General features: G+C 45.7%; 1 protein-coding gene across 1 annotated transcript in view; it reads right to left on the minus strand.

Annotated features, from left to right (window-relative positions):
• The window catches only part of LOC146189058 (multiple inositol polyphosphate phosphatase 1-like), a 38,015-nt gene extending 19,380 nt beyond the window's left edge, over positions 1-18,635 (minus strand). Inside the window, exons 1-2 of the mRNA XM_084605172.1 lie at positions 18,333-18,635; positions 13,480-13,589 (exon numbers count right to left, since the gene is read on the minus strand). Coding sequence (XP_084461298.1) covers positions 13,480-13,589; positions 18,333-18,635 — 413 coding nt within the window. The remainder of the gene's footprint in view (positions 1-13,479; positions 13,590-18,332) is intronic.
• Positions 18,636-19,409: the final 774 nt, after the last annotated feature.

Genomic DNA, 19,409 nt, shown 5'->3' on the forward strand with positions numbered 1-19,409 from the left:
TTAGAACATTTGATCATTTGTGCTTTGTAGCTGACCTGGTTTTACCATTACACCTTGTCAACTCAACTACTCATAATGTGATATCTTTCAGCGGTTTTCATTTGGCCAAAGCCGCAGCCATTGCGCATGGATACCTTGAGACACACTGAAGTAATCACCTGCGCGCTTGCGGAAATAAATATGAGTATCCTGAACCTCGTGAGGGGACGAGTATAGTAGAGCACGTACTTCACTAGTGAATACGTTTTCCGAAGCCAGTCTGCCTCTTGGAAGCATAAATTCACGCGAGATATTTTATGTTAATTTAAACGTTTTTGCATGTTTCAAAGCTGCGTCATCAGCTAGACCGACGTCGATGTAGCCTGTATGTATCAATTCTGTTTTCAGAACAACTTTTCATGCTGAAAGCAAACGTACTTACTGAGGAGTCCTCCTTTAAGCGTCCTTGCTTGATTACGTACTCGGCAACAAAGACAGTGCCTTCCATGTCGCTCCTGCTATATAAACGACTCCAGTGTAAGCTAATGCCGAAAACGACTTGACCTTCCCCTTTGCTTTCCATGCCCTCTTGGGAATAGAGCTTCTCGTCATCGCTAATTGCGACTCCTGTCATCTGAGCGTAGACAAATACGAGAATCCTCAAGTGACCTCTGGGTCAACCGCGTTTTTCATTTTTTCTTTTTTGTTGACCACAGTCGTTGTTCCCGCGAGCGCGATACGTGTGGTTAGCCTATAGGGAAGAATTGTAAAGTCACAACAACCTGTCCAAATTGCAGTTTGCGTTTGCCATGCGCTTCGCTGTTCGCAATGCGCAACTATGCTGGGAATTGTTTCGGTGTTCGCTACTTTTATTGTACGACTTGTTTACTCAATAACTTTAGCAAAAACGGCTAATGGTGTTTACGTCATCATTCCAAGAATGAGAATATATTTTTCTAAACAACAGTAATAAAACGTTTGCCCACTTTTGAGACCGAATTCAGTAGAAGGCTCACTGTCTCTCTTAGAGATCATAGGATAAAGCCAGATCTAATCGCCATGTCCGCCCATCCTTCACCTAAATGCAGGTCGCTGACTTATAGCTGCTGTCATAAGTGTAGGCTGTAAACATAGCATAAAGGCCTAGTTTGCTACGAAAGGTTACTGAACAATTTTTGCCTCACGTGCATCTCCGTACACAGCTTCGTTTCTTATAAGTGGCTCCTAAGAAGGGACTAATCACGGACACAGTTACGCAACTCAAAGCAGCTCTAAATAGTTTGCAATATTTATGGAGTGTAAATATTCCCTCCTTAATGTACAGGAGGATGCGTAAGTGTACGGAGCATGCTTGTCCCTCTTCGTAGCATCCACGTCTTTCCTCTCGGACATTCAGGCCAATGAAGGTATCGTAAGTGTGGAGGATTTAGGGAAGTTAGCTAACGTGCCTCAGGACGTGTAGACCTTCGGCGACGTCAGCCCATTCGACGGCCTTAAACTAAAAGTCTGGGTCATCGCTGGACCTTAGCTTATCCAAAGCTTCTTTAGTGGGATCAGGCAAAAGTTTCGAGGAAGGCTTATGATCTTCGCAAGCCCAGATTACACGGCCTTTATCGTCACAAATGCGGTAGAAGGGATTCATGTCCTTGTTTATGAATTTTAACATGTAATTTGAGTTGCGGAGGGTCCCCGTCTAGAGCTGCCTCCATATGACTTGCTGGTGTCTGGTCAGTGTTTTTTTTGGGGGGGTGGGAGTGTACTTATTATTGCTTTGTAATCTGCAGTGAGTTTGTGGCAAGATATGACTCCGACATTGAAAGGTTTAGTTGTCCATGAGGAAGTGTACTCGGTTGTACTAGCCTGCCCGTGCAACAGCTGCTAGCTTGCGTCAGCAAGACGTGAAAAAAATGATATAAGGTAAAAGAGTGCTACATTTACGTTTGTTGACATATGTGCACATGCGCGTTACCAACTGCTACTGAACCCTTGCATGGAAGATAATTATACACTGCTTCCAGTGGGAAGCAGCTTACAATGTGAACTCTTGATAAGATACGTATTTAGTAGAGTCCACCGATCTCCGTGCCGTTCACGCTACGGTAACACCAATATTCAGGAATGCAAACAATAACGCGCGATGGATGGGCGGGAAATTCGCAATATTAGATGCTCATTTTTTTGCGTCGCGAGACAAGTAGCAAATTTGTACACCCAGGTTAACTGGGTGCTGAACATTCTTTATACATCTTGATCTCCACATTCCGTGGTTGCTATCGCCCCTTTCTTTGCATAGCCCTCCGCCATCTCAGAAGCAGTTGACTGCCTTTAAACAGCCGTGACAGGTGACTGTGTAGTTACAGATGTTACCCGTTTTGCGTCGATTGTTACAGTCTGGGCGTCTTGCCGGTTTTGTCATTGATTTTTTCGCTTACTATTTGATGCATCTCGCAATTAGACGGCCATTTTTTACCCATTTCCGCAGATACGGAAGTACACAAATGGGAGTGAGATTTTCGGGTGAAGTTTATACCCACAAAAGAGGAAACGAAAAATCGTAATTCACCTATACATTTCTTTTTGCCATTTTCATTCTCTAGGGTGGAGGAAGTGGTGCTAAATAGTACATGAAAACAGCTTGAGGAGATCCGGTGCCCCTTTAACAAGTAGAAGCCATCAAAAGCCATACACACGTTATTTTACAAACTTTACAGCAAAATAACTTAATCTGGACAGAAGCGCTGTGAAAACGCAAGTGTTCACAGAACATGAAGGTCGAAATATTTTAAGAACTTCTCGCTCGAAATTTTACATTGAGTAAAGTAACACAATATCTGATTACCGCTGTATTAAAAGATGTAAGCGCTTGGGAGAACATAATAATTGCGTGTAACAGTTCAAGCGTATTTAAGTCCTAAAAGAGTTGAATTGCGTACTTTATGTCTTTATCGTAAAACATTTTAACATTTTTCACATAGTGAAAAGTACGAATTGCCTAGCCTCAATTCGTTCACATCCAGGATTATTATCGCGTTACTGCACTTCGACATAGCGTCAAAGTTGTGCAGGTTCAGGTAGTTTCAGTTCTAATATTTAAATTATTCTCTCGCTAGGCCACTGACAACTATAATTGCACATATTTACATAATTTTAGGAAGACTACATTCTCAAAGACAGATTCAGCGTACTAAACATTCGATAAGTTTTCAATACTACTCATTATCTTCTTCTGTATTCGTAACGGTGCACCTAATGGCAGGGAGATAAGCAAGGTCCTCTCTGGAACGGCAGTAATCTTCGTGGTAGGTAATTATTGCGTTCTAAATTACTTGAGTTACTGGCACAGATGTTTATTTCATAAAATGTGTATGATGTCATTCACCTTCTAAGCAATTATTACAGATTTTTATTTCTTCGCCCTTTGTTTCACGCACAGCCCGAGCTTTGTGCAACGATTTGTAAACAGGATGCGGCTATTGAAGGCAAATTTGCGTTCAATTGCGCGGCATACTTAGGGAATGAAGGGTACATTTGTATACTGCCAGAATATGTTTCACTTTTATCTGATCGATTTTCGATTCTTGGAAGCTGAGTGATCGCTTTTGTCAGGCAGGAAGCCGGAACCGTTAGAGTACGGCCAAGAAATTATGGTATTTACAAATTTCGTTGAATTGCAATAGAAATAAAGTAAAAGGAATGCACGTGAAGATATTTATAAGGTGTGTCCTCAAATGTCAAGCATGGAGGCAGATGAATTTGGTGTTATTTTATAATCTGGGAAATTTCTACTGAAACTTTCTACTGTTGGCTGTCGACAATCTGCTGCCGCGTTCTACGATATGGGCATTAGATCTGCAGTCTGTTAACCCTAGGCACTATTTGCATGACAGCAAGTATCATGTTATGAGAGTCTGAAAGGTAGACAGTTATTAGCTTTTCTGGGGAATTATATCTGTGGCATTTTCGTTCTGATGCTGACCATAGCGAAGACAAGGGCTCATTATCAAGAGGAGTAATAAACTTCCCATCAGTATTTCCGTGAAAAAGTACCACATTTCAGTCTCTGATAAGGCCGTTCACCAGGGATGAGCCAGCCGACGCCATTGTTTTCAGTAGTCATCGCCTCTATAATGGCATTAACAGGACACCGGCCTAGGACACCGGCCTGCTGAAGCTGTCAGAATGTCGAGCTCTTAAAAAATGCGAGACAAGAGAGGCGTTCACCCTATGAGTTCTTAGGTGCGGGTACCCACTTTATATATGATACCCTGGGTGTGCAAAGCGAGCCTCTTAAAGACTGGAAATATATTTCTAGAAATTTACTGGTATTGGTCTTATGGGTAGTGATGCAGGTCTGTCGCTTTCAATAGCGCTGACCGGATACTTTGACAAAACAGATAAGGCTCAGGAGTAGGTTTTGTTCCATAGCCAGATGTTCCTTGTTCATCTCCTCAAACACGAGTCATGCGTTTCAGGAAAGCCTGCTACTGTATTTTAAAGCACATTTTTTGTTATAAACACAGCTTTCGCGGCAAAATAGTGTAGTGCAAATTGACGCTACGTAACAATTTATTTTGGTCGGTCGCTAATAAAAGGTCATAGCACCTCGGAGCGCGACCAAAGGCTGCCATAAGTATGTCACGTTGTTAGGTACGTGCTCTCTTATCTACCTGAACCATACCTGCGACAGACAGGACCACGTTGTGTCGAATGAAAAAAAACAATTATGGTGGACACTTAAGCTCCTCTTTTAAGGGCATATCGCGATAGCGTGGGCGGCCACGTGAAATGCAAATCCCCGCTTTCACCAAACCAAATTAACCTGTCAGCGCAGTCTAGGTGTAAGGTGCCTGAGTGGGCATCCAAGAGCACTGGAAGATTGAACCTTATTCCACCTTCCCACTTTAAATGAGCAATACGGGCTGGCAGGTCCTCCGAACTTTCTGATATCATGTGGTCTCGTTAAAACGCCAAAAGTATCTAAGAATCAATGATCAGCCATATCAGTTGCCAGGTACCACCTGCCAGTGTAAATCTCGTGACTTTTCGTTCAAAATAATAATTGGTTCGCAGGAAGGGAGAGGTGCAGTATCTGTCACACTTGTTTCTGTACACACCTGAACTACGCTGTAAGGGAAGAGAGGAAGGCGGGAATGAAAGTGGATAGAAATAAAGAGGAGTCGTAACGCCAAACGCGGATTTCGAGTACAATGATGCCTTTAACGCTATCGCCTTAAGATATTCCTTCTTGCATGTGAGACTGCTGCAGGAAGTAGTGCGACTAAAAGCTTCAACACTTAGTTTTCGCTACATTGCTTTAGTTCGTGTCATTCTTTATTTCTGGCAACAATAGTAAACCTTTGATTTCAGGTGTCCTCATTAGAGCTCCTACTTAATGCTTAATATATAAAAATAATTTGGTCTGGTGCTAAATCAAACGATTTGCTTCAGGTGTCCGGGAAAAACCTTTCGTAAAGCATGAAGACTGCTCTCATTGTTGATAATAATGCAGTCCAATGCTTTCAAGGCAGCCATACGTGATGAATGAGTGTTAAATGCTGCAAAATCTTGAACTGCACTGTACGACTGTATTATTAATGATATGTCTACGCATAACTAAAAGAAAGCTAGCTACTTCAAATGTTTGGATTCAGCGAATCAGCACTGAAAACTCGAGATTGTATAAAAGAGGCTCCACTGACACACAGAGCAGGACTACCTGCAACGAAGAAAACAATTTTGGTGTAAATAACGTTCTTAGGCCGTTACGTCTGTCACTACCCATGTTTCTTCTTGGTTCAAGGAATATCTCTCTCTCTCTCTCTCTCTCTCTATATATATATATATATATATATATATATATATATATATATATATATATATATAATTATTATTAAATATAATATGTATATTTTTATTAAATGCACTAGTGGCCCAATAAGAATAGAAACAGTGCCAAATAACTTCATTTGTCGCTAGTGATTTTCCTTATCAGAAGCGTGAGATTTCGGTTCAGTACAAAATACCAGAACCCCATTAATAGATTAAGAGTTACTTTCTATTTCGCCCAGATATTAAAAATCCTGATATGCAAAACGAACGGTCCCTTTGCTAGCCTAATTTCCTCGGTATTTGATTATTAAAAAAAGACGTATTTAGCCAAATAAAAACACTATTCCGATCCAATATTAAAACCTTACAACACTCGCACACTATTTATGTGCATCATTTGTTTAGACTTTCATTGTTGCAGCTTCATACCATTTCTAAATATTCACATAAACATATTAACAAACATTGATGTTTTTAGTTCTTGTAATATACTGAACTGGGATTGATTAAGGCTTCTTTCAACTCTGCACTAATAACCTGTTATATTTTCGTACAAACAAGTGATGACGATTAATCTTGCGTTTGCTTCATTTTGTAATGCTTTCCCAATTTTTTTATTTAAGGCCAAACACGTGTAATGCCTTACCTAAGTACTTATGGTTTCCTAAATAAATTGAACAAAAAGCAGAAGCGCTCTGATTTATTTCGTGGTAAGTGTATACTCCACCTTTTTGTGACAACACCAAGGAAGCAAAAGCACATAGGAATCCACTATCAATAACATAAGCACTGGCTCATTCCGGAGACATTAAAGACGCTGTTTGCCAACTCCACTACAGCCGCACTATCTAGTCCCTTAGTGCATGCATCATATTTCGCATCAAGGATCTCACCTTCGAAACCAAGTTGCCGCCAATGAAGGGGCGTGGGGTGCTCTCCGCGGTCGAAAATCGGAAAACATTAGTAAGCCACCACCGAAAACGTTGGAGCTGCCGCGCACAAAGAATACAAAACGTAAAGGCAATCAGGTGAGCAAGCACTCCGGGCCCACACGCTTTCTGTTCTCGGCCGGAGTCTCTGCTCCAGCCGCGTAATGAATGAAATCAAAAACAAACAAGACAACGAAAAAAATGCATACTCGGTCGCCCATTGTCGCGAAAGCGCTCTAGTCATTCGATTTCGTACCGCAGTTATTTGTTGCCGAATAACGAATTACTTTCTTTTTCACTATTGTAGTCGTTTTCACAGCTGGGGCTCGTGAGGTGGCCTCCTGTAACCTCGCTCTTTGTCTCGTAACACGGTGAAACTTTGTCGCCTGCACAGCTCATCATTCAAGTTGTCTCACCTCTGCCGCGGTTCTGATTGAAGTCTGCGAGGTGTGCTCGCAGAACGCTGTTCATCTTTAGAAGCGAATGCTTCATTCCGCCAGGCAGAGCCGCGCTTCGAGTGTCTGGTAATTTGAACTTCATTTTTGCTTCAAGGACCGGAAGTAGAAACTGTTGCTATGCACTCAAAAGTACACAGACAATTGTGACAGATAGTGTTTTTGCTTTTCTATAAACCAACGCACACTGTCAGCGTGGGCTAGTCGTTTGCCTTCAAGGAGATACAGGATATCTACCAGTGATCCATTCTCAAGGTGGCGACAAGTGTTTGTGTGAAACTTATCGACAGAGAACTAACCATTGGAATATGTGTACACATTCCCCGAAGCCAATGTGCAAAGTGATTTAGCAGTTGTGTCGATATGTGTGCCGAACCAAGCTGGTCAAGAGGAACTCACCCTAGTCATTTAGGGCTTTAACAAAGACCCAGTAGAGACCAAGTCTTAATTGAAGGCCTGAACCAAAGGTTTTATTTGGACTTACGTGCTAAATAATCCAGCTCGACCACTCAGCGAAGATTCTGCATGCATCTAGATCTAGTTTCTCCATAGAAACACCCCGGTCTAACTTGATCGTTATCCAAGTTGAAGCCATCACTCAATATATTTCGGACCATAAAGCTGTGTGCATTGCACTTACAGTATACCAGAATGAAAGTCAAAGCCGAGACCACGGGGTAACAGAAGCTGAGACCTTGTGTTCATAAAGGCTTCTACCAAAGCGTAACCATGTTGTGAAGGTTTCGCTAAATATTATGTTTAAACATGCTAAGCATTTGCTAATTCCATTTTAGATGTAAACGGCCTCAAAGGCTTTCTCCAAAAACCGCTAGGAAACAAAATTCAGCGCTATTCGTTTCTAGTCCAGGTTGATGCAAACGAGTAAGCATTGCTGACCATTCCGTTAAAATACTCTGCCACCTCTGTGTTGTGTTTCTTTATATTCTTTATTTAATAAAACAATAATGCTTGGCCGAATCGTCCGTTTCTTATTCCTCCTGTTCATTAATATACTGATCTTAAAGAAGAGACTTTTGATAACATGCATAAGTGTCCTATCAGAATGCTGAAAGTGCTCTCGGAGAGCACTTACACAAAAATCAACATGACGAGTGTGTATTCGACTTTTCGACGTACAATGCAAATGTAATAGCATTAGCATAGCATACGCAATACCGTCATTATTCTCTAGCGATAAAGCCCGCTTGCCATGGGCGTCTAAGGAAAAATGTTTCTCTAAATTTCACTCTAATGAATTCCAAACGAACACTATAAAGCCATGTTCAACAGCCTCCGGCTTTCCATATAAAATACATTTCACACCACAAAGTCTAAACACGTCCTTTATCCCCGCCATACCTTCACTAGTGTGTAAGCGGTCTTTCATTACTTACTAACATTTCGACTCCGCAGGCTTCCTTTACCGCATAGATTGCCTCACGTGCTGCTGCGTCCAGCTCCATTGGATTTCACTACTAGAATGGCTATATTCTCCGAAATTCTCATGGCTTTAAAAATTGTTTCCTTTCTTTATAAAACTGTAAACACTGGAAAAAGTAAAGCGCATGAGAACTGTTTGAAATTTGTTAAAAAACAATAACTATTAATAACGAGTTTACCACTTCATAAGTTGAGGCCATCACCTGCGTATGGAGTGCATGGAATGTGTTCCCATTACTTGAAACAATACCACGGGCCTCTAGGTAGGTCCCAGCCTTCGACTGATAGGTCCCAGCCCTCGCAACAGCCATCGTCCGCTACCGAATCGGTGGCCGTTGCAATGACGGCCTACAACAGATACAATTCCGGTGGCAGCTGACGCCCACCGCGGTGGGCGTGAGCTTCTTGACCAGTCGTGACGATACATAGCACACAGTCAGCGTTTTGCATGCATCAAATGCATGCTCATCCGGTACAAATCCTGTATAACATGAGGGTGTTTACAAGCTTTAGAGGAGGCCGTCGCTTCAGTTTGAGATGCCCTTATCCGTAGTTCGCCGCAATTAAAAGAAAGAATGCTCTTAAACCTGCTGATAAGAAAACACTGCTATCCCAATGCCAGCGAATAGGTTGGTTGGTTGATTCATAGGAAGGGAAAGGCGCAGTATCTGTCACACTTGCTCTGTGGACACCTGAACCGCGCCGTAAGGGAAGGGATGAGGGGGGGAGTGAAAGGGGATAGAGAGAAAGAGGAGCCGTAGTGGAGGGCTACGGAGTAATTTCGACCACCTGGGGATCTTTAACGTGCGCTGACATCGCACAGCACACGGACGCCACCCAGCGAATAGAGCCCGCGTATATTGGCAAGTTTCAGTGCAGCTTTTTTGAAACCATTCTTGAAAATTCTTCACCTGAAAAAAAATGACCGCGTATGCGGTCATTTCCTGTATGCTTTACTCTAAAGCATACAGGAAAATGTAATGACCTCGGCGGCTGCGTTTCGATGGAGGCGAAACGAAGTGGAGTCCGTGTGCTGTGCGATGTCAGCGTACGTTAAAGATCCCCAGGTGGTCGAAATTACTCCGTAGCCCTCCACTACGGCTCCCCTTTCTCTCTTTCTACTTTCACTCCCACCTTCCTCCCGTCCATTACGGCGCGGTTCGGGTGTCCACAGAGCAAGTGTGACAGTTACTGCGCCTTTCCCTTCCTGTGAACCAATTATTATTATTATTATTATTATTATTATTATTATTACATTGCCCGTTGCCTTGTGGGGCGCTTCAGGTGCCTGTCGAAAAAAGTGACAGGTATTACTACGAAAACCTTTTACAGTTCTTGACTCGCCGGCATGTCCGTCGTGCGCCTTGCGTCCGCGGCAGCTGTCTTCAGGATTAGGGTGGTTTCAGTACTGATAGTTAATCAATGATGCAGTAGTAGGCCTATAAGCATTAGTTAATAATGATTAGTCAATTAGTCAATAATATTGAGCTACTCTGTACAACGTAATTAGTTATTTAGTGATCGATAATTATACAATGATTAAGATTTGATACATCTTACGCACGCACTGCGTGTGTGCTATAACCTCGCGTCCAAACCCCAACCGACACCTAGTAGCCACAACTGCGCAAGCACAATTACGTCACAATTACGATATGGGCTTTGGCCTCTGCGCATTTTAAATCGTAAAAAAGCCCCCTCAAAATTTTGCGCCTTTCCTTTCCTGCAAATAAATTGCCATTTATTTACATTACACTTCGCTCCCGCGCAAACACGCGCATGGCGACGTGCCACGTTTTGTAGCACACACCGACCTCCCCCCCCCCCCCCCCCCTCAACCTTCCGTACTCGTTTTGAGCCCCCTCGACGAAGGAATTCCCCCTCCCCCCCGCCCCCAAGCCTCATTCGTTCGGTCTATAGTTCAGGCTCCAGCCTGTAAGGCGTAACGGAAGCAGGACTTGGCACTAGCGTCTCTATTTCGTTACGCCGTCACCGCTGCGAGACTCTCGAATGAGCAAAGCAGTCGCGTTTCTGATGCTGAATGTGAGGCTTTGGCTGGGTAGTTTCACAAGGACATGGCCTTCTGGAGGAAATTGTGACTGGCTATACGACTGATATGCTTGCTCTGCAGGCGAAGCATGGAGCATCACACAGTGTTGATTCAAGGACTTCAAGGTAAATCAAATTTGCAATGGCCTTTCGTAAGTTAATTCAGCTTGTTGATTACAGCGCTTGCTACAGCAGATCGATAAACTGTGTGTAAAAAGCAACAACTGTTCCTCTCGTTTCAGGGCCGTGAGAGCGCCAAGGAGTGTCAACTCGTAAGTATTGTTAAAATATGCACAGTTGCCTCATAAGTATACTGTTATTAATACTTCAAGATCGCATGATGGCATTCGACTGACGGAAAAATGTTCTTTCAAGAAACACCGATATGTCCCCTAGTGCGCAGAGAAATGAAAATGCTCGTCTCACTAGAAGCGTTAGGCGTCTGCTGCGGGATTGCCTCCAATACTTCATGTGTGATATTTTTGCAACAATGGTCTTTTGCAATGGTCTTTTCGGCTCCAAACTATGTGCTTCAGTCTGCCACTTATGGTCATGACAATTTCACAATTTTTTTGTGAGTCATGTAGTTGAGCTTCGCGAAATTGACTCGCCATATTTGTGTCACTTTCTCGTCAAACCGAAGACGCAGGGGCAGCTTTTCGATCTCTGTTTTGACCTTGGCTCTGTTTCTTTTGCAAGCATCTGTAAGTAATTCTGTCGCTATAAATATGAAACTAGTGCATGGCACACTGCTATCACAAAGTGCATGAGCGCGACTCCTGCGTTTTGTGCCCATCGAAGCCTGGGCGCTGTTGCCGCCATTTTTTCCGCGTTCTCATTCTGATCAGCTGAACGCAGTAACCGTTGAGCCAACGGATGCGCTCAGCGTCTCAGCGGACACGAGAAAATATCGTGCAGCGTAATTATGACCATGTATACCATGTATACTCATGGTCGTTTTCGTAAGAGAAATCATTATGCACAAAATTACATTTAGCGTCCATTCGCGATGCTAAGGAGAAACCCTACTGCCTCTCCCGTCGGGAGTAGACGTAAGGTAAGCAAAGGCTTTGGGGATGCAGCTTCTTTTGAGCAGTAGATACATTGCGTCACTGTGACATCTTTCGCTCGCTGCCGTGGATTCTTGTTGTCGTCTTCTAAATGGCACTGCGTCTTTGTCTGCCTGTCGCACTGCGGCCTTCAATCCCTTCCAGCAGGGCAGACCGCATCGCGTCTATCGCAGGTTTTTAAGGCGAAAGCTTTATTACCTCATGCGGTGTCCGGCGTCCTGTCTTGTCCAACTATACTTGTCAATCATCCTGACATCCACGCCGGGCACGTGAAAAATGCAACTTAGTTCTTGTGTAGCGTCATGCCAGCGCGGTTGATATGGAGACCGTCATCACTAGTTAGTGGTATATAGTGATCGATAATGATAGTGGTAGTTAGTGATAGCGAGTCATTATGATAATACCAGAGATGACTGGTAATGACGCCATCCGCCTGACGTCTGATCCAGGCGTCCATGCGGCGCCTTTAATTTCGCGCGTTTTCGAACGCAGCGCCACATAGTATACAAAAGTAGACGCAGTAAAGCAAGCGACATCGGCGTTTCACTTTGGTTTATAGGAAAGAAAAGGCACAGTATCTGTCACAATTCAGCAGTGTTGTATTCTTTCAATTCTTATTGCGCCGAAGAGATCACCTGCAATGCTTAGGAACTTAGGTAGGCAGTTGCGGTGTGACTGTGTGCCGTGGCTGACCGCACAGCTGCCCTCCGCGGACCACGCTGTTTTAAACGGTTTCGCCGTGCAAGCTTGTGATGCTGTAGTTAAAGAAATTTAAACAGAAAACTAGTAATGCGCTCATATTCTATAATAATTGGATGAGTGCTGCAGTTTAAGCGACTGTGCTCTAAAGACAATAATTTGAAGGCGGACGCGTTCTGCTTCTTATGCCTGTTATGACAAGGTCCCACAAGGGGTTGCGTAATTATATGCTGCGCGACAACTTTACGGTGAGAGGAAAGCTACGGCGGCGGATCATCTGCAAATATGATCTCTGACACGTAGTTTGGTCAGCCGGCATCCACTGAGTCTAGTTTCCCACGCCATTTCGTTTTTTAAATGTTGGCTTCGATCATATTTCCTTTGGTGATAGAAAAGTATAATTTCGGAATTCGCTGATTTAGTGATTGAAAACCTTATTGCCACGCGGTAATAGCGCAGCGGACAGCAGACACCATCTTTTTTCATAGTGCTGGGTGTGTCGAAGATCCGAGACAGACGTGAACCAGAAGACGCGTAAATTAAAACATACGTTTTGTAGTCACGTTCCAACGCTGTAATAATTGTAGTTATGTTAGAAATGTGGTCAACATAATTCGTTTTAAGGCCCAGCTATCGACGTTAATGCGACGATTATATTCTGCTGCGAGGATAAGTAATGAGATTCGGCTCCGTAGCTTTCTCAACCCTGCCAAGAAAACAATTGGCAGTGGTTTAACTCTACGCCTGGCAGAGCAGCGAGAGCAAGATACCCCTCGTTACACTTAGGTTTCGCTGGAAACTCGGCTTACGTAACGGCTTCAACTTTATTGTTTATAGCAATGAAGACGCTTCTGTGATCAGTGAATAGTGAGGTAGCGTCTGCTCCGCCGGCGGCACAGCGGCTTAGGCACGCGGCGCGCACACCAGCTGCGGGATATGACGTCACTCCGCGCATGCGCACAGCTGACGGAGCGGTGGTGCCATGCCTCAGCCAACACCACCTAGAAGGCAGCGCGCAGCCACGCTCACCTCCCGAAGCTGCTGGTGTAGTGTAGCGCTCGATACAAAAAGCTGTTGTAGAGTGTGCTCGCCGCCGACAGTGTTGGATTGTCCGTGGTGCAGTGCACGATGAACGCCTGCTGCCCCGGAGAAATCGCATAAAAGAGTACGCTCTCAGTTCCATCATTTGAAGACTCATCGAACAACCGTACCTTCCTATCAGGCAAGTACGACTAACAGGTTTTGTGTGAAACGAAATTGATTTTCGTATGACGAACAAGCTTGAAGGCTTCAGTGGTTAGGCGACATACGAATAATTGCGCAGGGCGTAGTAATTTGTGTTCTTCTGTTGGCTGAGTTGTAAAAGCTAAAGCACTCTGCCGACCGTTTCTACGAACGCCCGTTCGATCCCGTCTGCGATCCCGTCAGCGTCTGTGTACTGTACTACTATGTCAATGCATGTTAAAATCTTCAGGTGACCGAAATGTAAGTAGTACTTCAAAGATGCGTCCCTCAAAGGCTCAGTCGCTTTAATACGCCGAACTCTAAACGAAACGCTACATCTGGCCTCTTCCCCCCATCTTGATGATGCTCTTGCAGCCAGCATTCGGCCAGCGTCGTACTACCCCAGCTTTTTTTTTCACAGTGTAGTAAAACTTAGGTGGGATAGTTCGGACAACTGAAGTCTGACGAGACAAAAGCCTTAGCAGGGCGGGGGTTGGACGTTTTGAGGTACAGGCGCCCAAATCTTTAACTGGCGTGCGCGAGCGGCGACTTTTCTGTGCGTCAGCGCCATATGACGGAGCGAAGTTGGAAACAGGATGAGGCTAAGCGCATGCTCACAAAGCACGCTCAGCTGGACGCGTCGTCTGCCAGGCTGTTCCTTCTTAAGGACGTCACCCCTCCTTATCGCGTGATTGGGTGTGTTCGGCTTATCTTTAAATTTTCTTTCCTCTCTTGGCTGCTGCGAGGCTGTTCTTCGGAACGTAAAATACGAGCAAAACCATTCGCCTGCTAACGCTGGCTGCTCGTCGAAACGCGATAAGGAGGGGTGACGTCCTTAAGAAGGAACAGCCTGGCAGACGACGCGCCCAGCTGAGCGTGCTTTGTGAGCATGCGCTTAGCCTCATCCTGTTTCCAACTTCGCTCCGTCATAGGGCGCTGACGCACAGAAAAGTCGCCGCTCGCGCACGCCAGTTAAAGATTTGGGCGCCTGTACCTTTGCTGAACTGTGGATGACTGCTTACTGACTCTTCAACGCCTGGAAAAGGATTTGACAACGTCTGGCATTAAGATGTGATAACGTTGATACATGTACGTGACACTTCGGTGGGCGAACGCACGCACGGACGCCCACTCATGACCCTGTAAAGGATTTTCGTCTTGTTGTTCCTTGGTGCGAATTCTTTGCAGGGCTCGTTCTATTGTGAGATTAGCGGTACTGCGTTTCTTCTATCGCTTGGCGTTATCATAGTCACATCACATTTTGAGACAGTCCAGAAGCGCCTGAAGCAGATTCGATGCGCACGAACTTTCTAGGTTTTTGTAGCCTGAGCTACAGTACGCGGGTTAGAAGTTTCGCGTGTCCCCTGTGCCGACCAAGCTACACATGCGCGAGAGCCACGCTACGTCACAGGGACAGAGCTGCCGCCGCCGCAACTCCAGCAGAGGAAAAGGGTGTGTCGAGCGATAGAGAGGGAAAGGGAGAGCAAAACATTGGCAGTGGCTTAGCTTGGTTAAGCCTGGTAATTGCGAAAGCAACAGCTAAGGAAACACCTAGGTTTAGCTTGTGGTGTAGCTGGTTGTGGTTTTTGTGGTTATGCTTACGGTTATGGAGTTATTCACTCTGGCCAAGGCAAATGGTTCAACTATTTTTATTGCGGGTGCTACCTGGTTATTCTATGTGTAACTAGTAGCGAGGCAAGGAGTGCCGTGGCTGCAACGATATACTTGGTTGTGGGTGAGGTTAAGGCAGAATGTACAACTGCCGCTCCGGCACCGGCTGCAACGGGATTCTTTACGCCAACAGAAATGAAAGCATCTCTGGAGACTGCGTTGGTTCCACTTGCCGCTAGGCCAACGTTGCACCCCAGGTGGTAGCTGCGGTATGAGCGAGAGTTAGGCCGCGGTTGGTAGCTACCGCCTCGCGAGTTGACGGCGCGAGTTGGGGCCCCTGTTTTTGCGCAGCTGTGCTTGGCGGCGCGCCAAAGTTCACGCTAAAGGCCAATGGTAGCTACCGCTTCGCTACGCGAAGGGCTGAAAAGACAATAAAACTGATTGATTTACAGGAAGGGAAAGGCGCGGTAACTGTCTCATTTGTTTTCTGTGGACATCTCAACCGCGCCGTAAGGGGAGGAAGGTGGGAGTGAAAGTGGAAAGAGAGAGAGGAGCCTAGTGGAGGGCTACGGGGTAATTTCGACCACCTGGGGATCTTTAACGTGCGCTGACATCGCACAGCACACGGACGCCTCTTCGTTTCGCCTCCATCGAAATGCAGCCGCCGAGGTCGGGTTCGAACCCGGGTACTTCAGCAGAGTAGTCGGGCGTCTCACCGCTGCACCACCCCAGCGGGGCAAAAGGGAGAGAAACTGTGCCCATGACAGCATAATTCAGAAGGAGGAGGAAGAATAGGAGAAAGGCGGGGTGTCGAGCGAGAGAAGGAAAGAAACAGCAACTGTGCCTAAGTTCGCCATTCGTAGCTCGGCATTTGTGCACCAGCGTTCGTAAACCCCCAGTGTTCGGAGCCGGTGCTCGCCCACCGGCATTCGTAGCATGAGTGAAAGAAGAGGAAGAACGCTGTCGCATTCAACTCTTAAAAGATGTAATTAAACGTTCTACCGGGGTGTTTTGAGCGAACGAGAGAGACAAAGGGAGAGCAAACTTTCTAATGCCAGAGTAGTTCGGCGTTCCTAGGTCGTAGTTTGTAGACCGGCGTTCGTAAACCACTGGTATTCGCTGACAGCCGCGCACACACCGGCGTTTGTCCCACAACTGGCGCGCTGCGCGCTACTAGCGCATACGCGAGGAGATTGCGCCGTGCGTATAAATGCAGAGGGAGACACGGTCGATAAGCCTCGACAAGCCAAGATAAACCATGAAAAGCTGAGATAAGCTAAGATAAACCAAGGAAAAGCCGAGACAAGCCAAGATAAACCAAGTTCACGCTACGTATATCCTGTCATAGCAGGGCTAAGCCACTGCCAAATTTTTGTTGACGTCGTGCTAATGCTCTTTTCCCGCGACTTATCACCCCGGTGCCTTCTCCCATGAAACCACGTTATCATCTAAACTTTTTATTTCCACTGAAATGAAACACTATGGACCCTCCGGCACGCAGTCCTAAGGGAGCCCTACTCAGGAGTCTCGCAAATTAAGATCTGGGGAAGATAATTGTCGCTTCACGGCCTCAGCCGCCAGACGGATGGCTTGCTGCTGTTGAGCGGGGATTTCCCTCTGCAGCAAGGTCTCCCAGGCGTTATCATTTGCTCGACGCCTGGGCTGCCAGCACATTCCCAAATTACGTAGTCGAGAGTGTCTGAGACCTCACCCTGCACGTTATGCAATAATGGTATTTCTCCTCTTTAGAGCTTGTCATGTATACCCAGAAGGGGCTTATATAATTTGCCTCTTGCAATATCCATGCGATTGCCTCCTCGTTTCCGAGCGAATGGTTGGGCGGCGGGTAGATCCGCCTGCTAAGCTTATGTTCCGTGATCTCGTTGTATGAAATCAAGCTACTTTTCATGTCTATGCGAGAGGGCTGCTCTACGGCCACCCGGTTGCTTCCCGGGCAAGTTCGTTTGCAGCTTCACTTCCTGCAATACACGTATACTCGCGCGCTGGAATCCATATTATTTCCATGTTACGTTTTATTGGCTTCGCCTCGAGGACGCGTTTGGCATCTTCCGAGATTCTTCCTTTCCCGAAGCTCCTCACTACATTTTGGTGTCACTTAAAATAGTCGTGGCCTTGGTACCGACGCAAGCAAGCGCTGTCGCCAACTCTTACACAGCTCTGGCATCTCTCGGGCGGCTTGAACCCGCTACCATTGATGCTCCTGCCCCGTCGACCACCGCGGATACACCCGCCCGGTGCTGTCCGCACGCCGCGTCTACATAAGTCACCCTGTCTGTCGGCCGCTTCCTCAGCTTCCTCTCTAGGCCTTAGCTCTATGCTGTCAGCTTTCTTTGTTATACCCGGGTTCATGTTTCGTGTCATAGGGGGGACGCCTACCTTGGCCCTTATTACTGGCGGGTTGTTTCCTATCTTGTGTGTGCTACTTTCTGGCTGAATTCTTGCCCATTCAAGTACTGTCCGGCCCGTTTCAGACTGGTCGAGCCGTTCCAATTGGGATAAGCTCAACCCATCTTTATAAACCCCGATTTCCTCAAGCCGCTCCGTCGAAGTGGATATGGGGCGTCCCAGTGCTCGTTTCACGCATTTCCTCAATATTCTGTCTACCTTCTCTATTTCCGACTTGCTCATGTTTAGGTACGGCGTCGCGTAGCAGATCCGACTTATTACATACGCCTGTGAGATTTTCAGGAGATTCCTCTCTTTTAGTCCTCTCCCCTTTAACGCTACTCTCCTGAATAGGCCTACTAATCGGTCGCATATGTAGCTATTGTTTATGGTGTTGGTGTTGTTCCCCTTGTTGTTGATACACATGCCTAGGATCCTCAATTCCACGACCCTGGGCACTTCCAGGCCTTCCACCACAACTTTAATTTCTACTTCTCTCTTCTTCCTGCCGTAGCTATTATACACAAAAAGCTCTGATTTTTGCGGTGAACACGCCAGGCCTCTTTCGGCCGCATACATCTGCTGCCCTTTGCAGACCACTCAATTTCCGCGTCGCTTCCGCTATTCATCCAAAAGTTTACGTCGTAGGCGTACATGCTGAATTTTAGATCAGGAATCTTGTTTAGCATGGCTAGGAGACCTCTCATCGCTATGGTGAATAGTAAAGGGGACAGTATGGCTTCTTGCGGGGTACCATTGCTGCCCAGCCTTATGCTAGGGAACTCTGCATCCTGGAATTCATTCACCGCCTTCTTATCTCGGAGAAAGACCTTGATATACTCGTATGTTCTCTTGCCCACGTTTACCTCCTCCAGACCTCTGAGCACCGTCTCATGTCGGACGCTGTCGAAAGCCTTCGTGAGGTCAGGAACAAGAATCACCATGGTATCTAATCTTGTCTATAATCTTATGTTTGAGTCCGACCATTACATCCTGCGTGCTGAGCCTAGGTCTAAATCCCACCATGTTGTGCGTCCACAGGTTTCCATCTTCCATGTATCTCGTTAACGTCGTTTGCACTACGTCCTCTAAGTTTCCCCACGCACGACGTCAGCGAGATCGGTCTATGAACACCATTCCGGAACGCTACCTTAACATATAACACTTTGTAATAACGTCGTAGTTGAGTGTAACGCTAGATCTGTGAGTTTTCCTTCGGTATTTTGTCTAAGCACTGAATTTTCGCTGAAATTCGGTGAAAAAATGTTGCTGCAGAAAAAAAAACACTTCGCTGAAAAAAATCTAAAACTCCAGCATAGTCCAGATGGAGCAGAAGCATGGGATATTCAGCTACGGATGCCTACTGCGTCGATCTCAAGTTGGTCACGAGGGCTGTCATCCGCTTCCTGGTGGTCGTCATTTGAAAAGCAGTATTTCTTAGTGTTAAAATAACGTATGATCAGCTAGGGCACTACCATTGTGCACCACTTGTCTCAGAAAATATGCTTGCTGTCAACACCTAACAGATATCATTGCTTCCTGGATTCCGATGCCGATATCTGGTCGAGGAAAGCAAAAGCGAGGTACAGAAAGCTCTTGAATACAATGGACAACATAAACACCGATAGCCAAAGTGTACAGTTATTTATTGGCGGGGCTCTCCGTCAGTCACCCTCGTCCACGCGATTATGCAAGAAGCGTTCAAAGGGGAGGGAGGG

The sequence above is a fragment of the Amblyomma maculatum genome, chromosome 5, assembly GCF_055883805.1.
Source record: "Amblyomma maculatum isolate TAMU_Amacu chromosome 5, ASM5588380v1, whole genome shotgun sequence".
Classification (NCBI taxonomy): Eukaryota; Metazoa; Arthropoda; class Arachnida; order Ixodida; family Ixodidae; genus Amblyomma; species Amblyomma maculatum.